We start from the raw sequence: 9,318 nt of genomic DNA, 5'->3' as shown, positions 1-9,318 counted from the left end.
AACAAAAAAAAAAAATTTTTTACCATGAACATATTCTAAGAATCCATTAAATGTGATGTTATGTGACTGGAATATAACATGTCATAGCCTACATCATACACAACTTCCATGTTACACAACTTTAATATTAATATAAAAGTAAAGGTTTCAGATTTTGGAAAGGGAAAAAAAGCCAAATGACAAAGGAGAAAGTTCTACTAAGAATAGTTTGGCAACACTTTACAATAAGGTTTCATTTGCTAACAGTAGTTAATTCCATTAATTAACATGAACTAACAATGACCAATACATCTACAGCATTTACAAATCTTTAATGTTAAAGGAATAGTTCATCTCAACATTTACTTAAACATTTTCATGGTCAAAAGTTAAATCTGTTAACATTATGTGTTAATGCACAGTGAACTAAAGTGGTGACGTGCAACACAGACGCGCTACGCTATTACACTACGTGAGAAGACTCGAGGCCCAGAGAGAAGGAAATGAAAAGTGGAATAAAGTCGTTATTTTTGTTTGTTTTTGCGCACAAAAAGTATTCTCGTCGCTTTATAAACTTAAGATTGAGCCACTGGAGTCACTTGGACTATATTAACAATGTCTTTAATACATTTTCTGGGCCAGCAAGTTATAGTGTCCATAAGCCTGTGGAGGAGTGAGACAGCACTCAGATTTCATAAAAAATACCTTAATTTGTGTTCCGAAGATGAACGAAGGTTTTACGCAGTTGGAACAACATGAGGGTGAGTAATTACTGACAGAATTTTCATTTTTGGGTGAACTAACCCTTTCATTCCGCGCAAACGCAAAGTTTCATGGGGGAAACACAAAAGCATTTTTTTCTCCCATCTCATATTTTTCCATCACCATGTCGCTTTAGGGGCTCCGTACTACAACAAATGAAGTGAAAAAAATTCAGAAAGCTCAGCTGACATTTTATGGCATTTAAATAACTCTGATTGTGACATTTTAAATTATGTTTTATTATGTGATATGGTGACTGACAATAATCTGAAAGCAAATCTGGAACGATAATAACATCAGACTATCCAAAGCACCTCATAACTGTGGCAGATGAAATAACTGAGTTCAGGAGCGAATGATTACCTGTAGTTTTCCTCCGACAGAGGCAGTACACACTGAGAGAAGAGGAGAACACATGCAGGACACACACTGAACAGCAGCTTGAAGCACAGCATATAGTCTAACACAGGAAGAGTGGAGGTGATGTTGAACTGCTCAGCATGAGGAGACACTGACTCTAAATGAAACATAAGCCATTTTTAATCAGCCTCACACTTTTTGGCTAATATTCAATTAACATATACATTTTGTTTTAACATAATAATTACACAATTTAAAATAAGTTTAATATTGCGTGTGTTTTACTAAGCATAGGACTTAGCAAATTAGTAGTTCACATAAAAATATAAATGAAAATATATTGTGAATTGACGTTTTATTAAAAAAAAACATTTAATGTACATTAACTAATGACTTGGTTTGCATTATATACTGTAATTTGTTTGTTGTTTATTTATCTTTAAAAAATCCTATAAAGTAGTTTTACTATAAACATAATAAAATGTTATAATATTAATTAAACTATTTATTCTCAAATTCAATGTAAGATTATAAAAATTAAAATTTTTACTTGTAAGTTTGACATTAACTATATTAAAAGTAAAATATAGAGAAAAATGTGTCAACACAAAACAAAAGCAACACGTAGAAATGTTTTCTTGCCAAAGACAGATAGACGTGTTGTCTTGTTTCCATACTCAAACTCTAATTTTGCCGTGATTCCACGTACATTTTTGCTTATTTCTGTTTTTTCTTTTCACACAGTAATATATTCCCTCATCAGAGACACTGACATTCTCTATATGTAGATCATAGGAGTTACTGGAGCTGTTTTGCACAAAACTGAAACGTGGAAACGTCCACTGGAACATATTTGAAGGGTCTATTATCAGAGATGGTTGATGCTCATGATAGCAGTTTCTCAACCAAACAATGTGTGATCCAAGAGGAATGACACAGTCACAGTATAGAGTGATGCTGTCTCCTGCTTTAACTCACATGTCCCAAACACTCTCTGGTGTTCACACAACAAAACACCTGCAAAAGCATATATATAAAAGATTATCAATTAAATCAATACTATGGTGTAAAGAATGCAACATAACATTTCAAAAACACACAAATGGACTTACACACAAATATGACGACTGTAACTCTTGCTCGCTCCATCTCAGAGACTGATAGATTTGAGGGTCTTCAGTGAGAATGGCCTGGTTCATTGTGGTGGGAGGTATTTCTGCTAAAGCACTTTGAATCGCAATGTTTGTTTTTTTTTTTTAAGTGAGGGTTATATTATTCCTGCTCCACTCATTTCTTGAATTACTACACATTTTTTGTCTGAATCATTAACAGTGTGTAAACTTTTCAATATGGTAAAGTGATCCTCTTTACAACATGCGTTCATGACATCAAGGCTAGATTATTGTAATGCTCTTAGGGGTGGTTGCCCTGCACGCTTAATAAACAAACTACAGCTGGTCCAAAACGCAGCAGCTAGACTTCTTACTAGAACCAGGAAGTATGACCATATTAGCCCTGTTCTATCAACACTGCACTGGCTCCCTATTAAACATCATATACATTTTTAAATATTGCTGACTACTTACAAAGCACTAAATGGTTTAGCTCTGCAGTACTTGAGCGAGCTCTTAACTCATTATAGTCCTTCACGTCTATTGCGATCTCAAAATTCCGGCCAGTTGATAATACCTAGAATATCAAAATCGACTGCTGGCGGTAGATCATTTTCCTATTTAGCACCAAAACTCTGGAACAGTCTTCCTAACATTGTCCTGGAAGCCGACACACTCTGTCAGTTCAAATCTAGACTAAAAACACATCTCGTTGACCTAGCATATACATAACACATTATACACTTCTATAATTCAATGTTAGGCTGCATAGATTAGGTCAGCTGGAACCGGGAACACTCCTCATAAATCCTGATGTACTGGTTTCATCATAAGAAGAATGGCGTACGCTAATATTAGTCTCTCTGTTTATCCCGAGGTTTACCGCAGTCCGCCAGATCCAGGCCGTATCCAGATCTGATGAAGGACCTGCGCCTGGACACGACGACAACGCAGTCCTGAAGTGTCAACTAGTCTCTCCCCTGTGAAGGCCTCCTTCCCTTCCCTTTACAGATAATTCCGGTTCACATGGCTACGTGGAAGCGATACAAATTCTGTATTATCCATTTTAAGGCCAGACAAGTAGTTTGTTGAGGGTTGGTTTGTAAAGAAAGACTACATGCCTGCGCACATATATATTCAAACACGCATATCTATAGATTAAACACGTAATACGCATGTGCACGCTATCAGCGTTCTCACAGGTTCGTGTTTTTAAAGTTTGCGCAGAGAGAACTTAAGGGTTTTCTGTTAGAACGGTGTCGTGTTAGCGGCCCCTAAGTTACTAACTAATCGTTGCGATGGAAGTGAATCAATCAAAACTAACTTTAGTTGGACAATAACTTTATTGTAGAGCTGCTGTAAAGCCAAAACAATCTCTGTTACTTTAATTTCCTATTATCACTGTAAAGCTGCTTTGGAACAATCTATATTGTTAAAAGCCCTATATAAATTAAGGTAAAAAATAAATATGTTAATATTATATAAATAAATATGGTATATATTAAAATATGTTATCACAATAATATTGGTATTATTATTATTATATACAATGTAGTGATGTCTAACATGACAATGGAGATGACCAAAAGTGCTGAGCATCATTATGAGTTTCCTGTTTTGCATCTTTCAACTACATGGCTATTGTTTTCATTGGCCACCAGCCACACCAGAACAGCTCTGCTTTTATATTTTTGTAAGAATGCATTTACTTGAGGTGTTTATTGGCCTGGGTCCTAAAATGTTGTTAGAAACCTTGTGAATTGAAGTGAAAATTAAAACAGAGCAAAAGAGTTTCAGCACCACATACAGTGAACAGCTCCGTAATAACCACATCTAAATATACTACTAATACTTTGTTTTTCATATTTAAGAATAATAACATGGTGATACAAGGACTTTAGGTGGACTGGACACACATTGGAAATAGATCATTTGAAAATGAATTAAATTGAAAACAAATATTTTTAACTTGATAAAAATATAAACTTTAACTTAAAAAAAACTGCAAAAATAGAAGACCGTCACAAAGACCACTGGAAACATTTGTGGTTTTAACACATACCTCAGAAAAACAAACAGAAGGCCAGACTCTCTTTATTACCACGACAACTTAAATAGCACTGAATTCACACACGAAAACCACTTCTTACATCCTGTGGCATCAAAACGCCACTGTTGCATTTTGTAATATGCCTACAAGACTTGCATGCAACAAGTATATTCCTGTATCAATCTGCTCAAGCAAATATGTCTCTACCCTGCCACTGAAGACCAATGACTATTCAACACTATTCAAGTAAGTATAAATGGCTTAATTCAGCATTGTTTTTATATCTTGAGCATTGCGTAACATGAACAGTTACATTCAATTATGAGGTGAAAAGCTCATTTGAGCACACGTTTCATTTTATTACAGTCTATCTCTCATAAAAGCATTTCCTGACTTATGTGCCCTTATCAAGATTTGGTCCTGATCAAATGGTTTGTGGGTAAGTGCTTTTGACGTCATTCTCTGCTATTATAAGGAGGACAAGACCAGTTTGAGCTATTAGCCACTAGAAAGAGCCATTGAGTGTTCATCATTTCCTATCTTTTTCTTTTTTTAAAAGATTTATTCATATTCACAGACACTCTCATAACATAAGCATATTAGACAATTCTGTCTAAACATTTGACAAACTTGTGCTTTTTATACTGACTGAACTTTATTTTACAATTTACCCCTGAAATGTATTTTGAGATAAATTTGATATGATATACATAATGATCTACTGATAAAAACGGAGACACAAAACTGTATGCGTTTACTTTTAGACTAACTGCTTGGAACATCTAAATTATAAAGCTTTTCTTTTCTTTATTTTTTTATGTTTTGTTACATGTTCTGTATAATCTTAAAACAGATCGAAAATAATTAATGTTAATATTATCAAGAAAATACAATGTTAACCTGTTAAAGTAGCATTGGATCAAATAGAGGTTTAGAAGCATTTTCTTTTTTTTTTTACTTTGATATTAATAGGTTAGATAGTGTAAATCATAACACAGGTTGCAAAAAAATGTGTCATGTGCTTATTGAAGGCATGCTTGAACTATACTTTTGTAACAGTTATGCTGCATATAAAGGCATGAAGATAAAGGTTCAAACAGTATAATATCCACAGGGTAATTTCCAGTCGAAGAACAACAACCATACGTAAACGAGACTAGACAAGGATGAACTGAAAACACAGGACTAAACGCACAGACAAATGAGGTGATTAACAATGACACAGCTGACAGTGATGACAAATCACATTAGAAACCATCATGACAAACTAGTGGCGGGAAAAGGTGCAACTGAGTCCAACCAGGGTGATATTGTGACAACTTTATTGTGATTAATGCAAAAAATATGTAATTACAAAAAGAATGTACATAAAAAGAATGCCATAAGCAGCTACGGGCCCTATAGCAACAGCTGAGAGTGTTTCAATGAGAAGAATTTTATATAAAAAGAAAAAAATGACTACAAGTCTGTTGCATGTGTGTGCATGTGTACTAAATGTGGTAAAAGAGAAGTTCAGAAATCATAGCTGACGTTGCGGAGTACAAAAAGAGTGAGTAATAGAAAGCAGCAAGATTTCAGTAAGTTGTTTAAACTGAGCAAATAGAATCACATCTTGGCATAGGGATATGAAGATGTCAGCAGTCTATAAGAGACTTCAGTGTGGAGGCAGATCTTTCCAGTTTTACTCGTCTCACACTGATGTCTCTCTGGATCCCCCTGAAATGAATTGGAGATGCACATGAAACAATATAAACTATTGTCTTAGCTTAAAACTAATTACTGAAACAATATAGATACCTTAATAAAATTCTCTGTGAGTATCTCTGCACTCTGCTCAGAACCTAAAGATCGTGTGAAAATATGCCAGTAGTGAGAAAATAATGCAAGTCTGAACATAGTAACTTTAAGCACATATGTGCTCTTAAATACATAAAAATGTCCGTCGCATGTAAACACATAAATGCTACTGTATAATTGTAATGGTTTTCTTTCTAATTTGTAATTTTAATTAGAAACAACATTAAATATGTGAAACTCTTCTTATACATATCAGAATCAGCTTCATATGCTTTGTCAAAAAAACTCACATTATGGCTACTACAAAAACAATCCAAACAAAATTTTTACACATTTATAATTTGTTTACAGCTTTTATCACTGATCAAAGACATTAGATTTTATATTGGAAAAATCGTAATAAATGTGTCAAGGAAATGAACAGTGATCGAGATACCTGCAGTTTGAGCCTGACAGAGGCAGTACACACACATGGAGGACAGGAGTGAGGAGAGGAGAACACACACCGGACACACACTAAACAGCAGCGTCCAGCAGAGAACACAGTCTGATAGAGGAAGAGTGGAGGTGATGTTCGAGAGTCCAGAACAGGAAGTCACTTGCTCTATGTAAAATAAACATAAATAAATCAATGAATGTTAACGTTATATACAGTTAAGAGGTGAAAAGGGTTCAGAACAAGTAGCCACTTGCTAAATATGAAATAAACACAAATTTATCAATGAATGTTAGTAAAAATGTATTTTTCTCCTGTTCATCTTGCTTCTTCAGTGAGAAAGTTCTCCAGAATCACACAAGCAATGAAACTAGCAGAAAGGTTTTCTTACCAGCAAAAGAGAGACGAGTTGTTCGGTTTCCATAATAGTACACGTCAGATGAGGAGATGATGCCTTTTTCATCTTTATTTACCTTACGCTCTATTTCTGCACAGTAATACAGTCCCAGATCAGAGGCACTGATGTTAGTAATATGTAGATCATGAGAATTACTGGAGCGGTTGTAGATAAAGCTGAAACGCTTAAATGTCTCTAGATTCCAATTCTCCCTAAAATCTATTACGAGAGAGGGTTGGTTTTCATGAGAGCAGTTTCTTATCCATACAAAGCGGAAACCAATAGTTACAGAGCGATCACAGTAGAGAGTGATGTTGTCTCCTGGTCTGACTTTCATCTCCACTTCTGCTCCGTAGATTCTGTTCTGACTGAACAACAAAATACCTGTAAAAGTGCAAAATAACTTAACAAAGAACTTAAATTTGAAATGTACTACCAAACAATTTACATTCAAAAAAACTCGACAAACAGCTGAAAACTTTCTCAAATTTTTTTTTTTCTTACACATAAGCACGATGAAAGCATTTCTTGGCCTCTCCATCTCTGTGAGTGACTGTGAATAACTGACACTATGAGGGTCTTACATACGGCAGCTCTCATCTGATTGGTTCACGTCAATGGAAAATCTTTTCTAAAATGTCTCACGTCACAGGGGTTGTCATTAAATTAGGTTATCATGTGTATGTACAAAGAGGAAGAGCGGTATTAACCAATCATTGATTACCCCATGGAGTTTTTTTGCTCTGATTGGTTCACAAAAATGGAAATAATCATCAAACAGATATGAAGAGAGGGCAACACTTTTGATTGTCTGATAGATATGATAGATGTGTTTAGCACCAAATAATTTTGATTCAGACATGCAGGTAATCATCTTCACTTGAGAATGTTGTGCTTTCAATTGGTCAAGTTTTTTTTTTTAATCAAAGTGATGTTCTCTGTCATATTGTAGTGGGTTCAAAAGCGTCTGCCAAATGCATAAATGTTCAAGCCAGCAACATGTAAACATGTCAAAACAGGAAACCACAGCTCTTATATTCAGAACACTTACAGCATACGCCTCACATTTGCTGCTGTGACATGTCGTCAAACTCAAACTTCACACATCTTACTTGATCACTGGTCACCAAGCACAAATGTTTCCATTAGCCTTTCTGTGGTTTTGTAAGTTTGTTAGAGTGCACATATTTGTAAGGAAGTTTGCTCAGCTTGTTTATATTGTGGTTATACTGACACTAACAGCTGTCCATTGAGCTGAACTCAGCTGCATTATATTCTAAAACAGAAACAGTAACACGTGAAGATCAGTGCATCATATGATAAATCATCTGCACAATACACAAAAGTGTGTGATGCTTTTTATAAAAACCATTAAAGTTGGCATGAAACAGAAGTTGCGATCATCTTCCCTATTGTGATAAATTTCCAAGTGAAATATCTTCTCGAACAAGAATATAGGAAATGTTATGTAATGTAATGTAAATGTAATTCATCTTTCTGTGATGGGGTTAGGGTTAGTGTAGGCCTATGGGGATAGAAAATACAGTTTGTACAGTATTAACAGTGGTGTAATGTACCAAACTAATAATAATTCACTACAGTACTCAATTACAATACAGATTCTCCCCAAAAAATATTTCTGTCAACTTTCACTATTACTCCACTACATTTCCTAAATAAAATGTATACTTTTCCTCCGATACATTTCCCCGAAGAATGTTCATTACTTACTACAAAATAAAGTCGGAACACAGACTGCAAGCAGGCATGTGCAAACAAGTGCTCGCACAACCGCAGTTGATTCATTTCATTGATTTCAGATTTGGCTGGGAAGGGTCTGCTGTCATAATACAGTACGAGATTGGCCTCGAGAAGCGAAATAAAACTCACTGACGCCTCGTGGAGTTTGTTTTGACATGTGAGGCTGCGCGCTGCACAGAGCGGGACACTTCAAAAACGGATTTAAAACATAGACAACAAAACGGTATTATACAGTACACTACAGTACATGTAACGGTATTATATAGTACACTACAGTACATGTAACGGTATTATACAGTACACTAGATGCTGCATTAGTGGAGAACAGCAGTATGTTTGCTGTCGAGGCTGAGAGGATGCAAACATTAGTAGCCTACCTCAAGCGTTTAAAACAATGTGACAAAAACACACACAAGTGTTTAATGTCATGTTTATAACCATCTATTTGCATTACACTGTCAGAAATAGGGGTACAGTAGGATTCCATTTCTGTCCCCCAAGGTACAATCTAGTACACTAACGCACCCCATAGGGCTTTTTATTGGACCTCAAGGTACATATATGTACCTTTTTGAGGGTCAAAAAGCATTAAAAGGTACATATATGTACCGTTTCTTTTAAAGGTTAAGGTACAATATTGTACCCTTGAGGGTAACAGCCCCAG

General features: G+C 35.3%; 1 protein-coding gene across 1 annotated transcript; it reads right to left on the bottom strand.

Annotated features, from left to right (window-relative positions):
* Positions 1–5,563: 5,563 nt before the first annotated feature.
* On the bottom strand, positions 5,564–7,502 carry LOC309495899 (uncharacterized protein). The gene is made up of 5 exons (XM_082165847.1): positions 7,398–7,502; positions 6,888–7,277; positions 6,497–6,664; positions 6,061–6,104; positions 5,564–5,979 (listed from the first exon to the last, which is right to left on the bottom strand). Exons 1-5 carry the CDS (start codon positions 7,432–7,434, stop codon positions 5,869–5,871), a joined length of 750 nt encoding a protein of 249 aa, XP_082021973.1. The 5' UTR covers positions 7,435–7,502; the 3' UTR covers positions 5,564–5,868.
* Positions 7,503–9,318: the final 1,816 nt, after the last annotated feature.

Source organism: Leuciscus leuciscus (genome assembly GCF_965113295.1).
Source record: "Leuciscus leuciscus genome assembly, chromosome: 3".
In the NCBI taxonomy this organism is placed as follows: Eukaryota; Metazoa; Chordata; class Actinopteri; order Cypriniformes; family Leuciscidae; genus Leuciscus; species Leuciscus leuciscus.
This window is presented reverse-complemented; position numbering and strand designations above follow the sequence as displayed.

Excerpts from the sequence above, each read along its gene's own strand:
- LOC309495899 (XM_082165847.1), bottom strand. The coding sequence starts at position 7,434 with ATGGAGAGGCCAAGAAATGCTTTCATCGTGCTTATGT. Across the intron at positions 7,278-7,397 it reads TGCTTTCATCGTGCTTATGT|GTATTTTGTTGTTCAGTCAG; the intron begins GTAAGAAAAAAA and ends GCACTTTTACAG. Across the intron at positions 5,980-6,060 it reads TCACAGAGAATTTTATTAAG|GGGGATCCAGAGAGACATCA; the intron begins GTATCTATATTG and ends AATTCATTTCAG.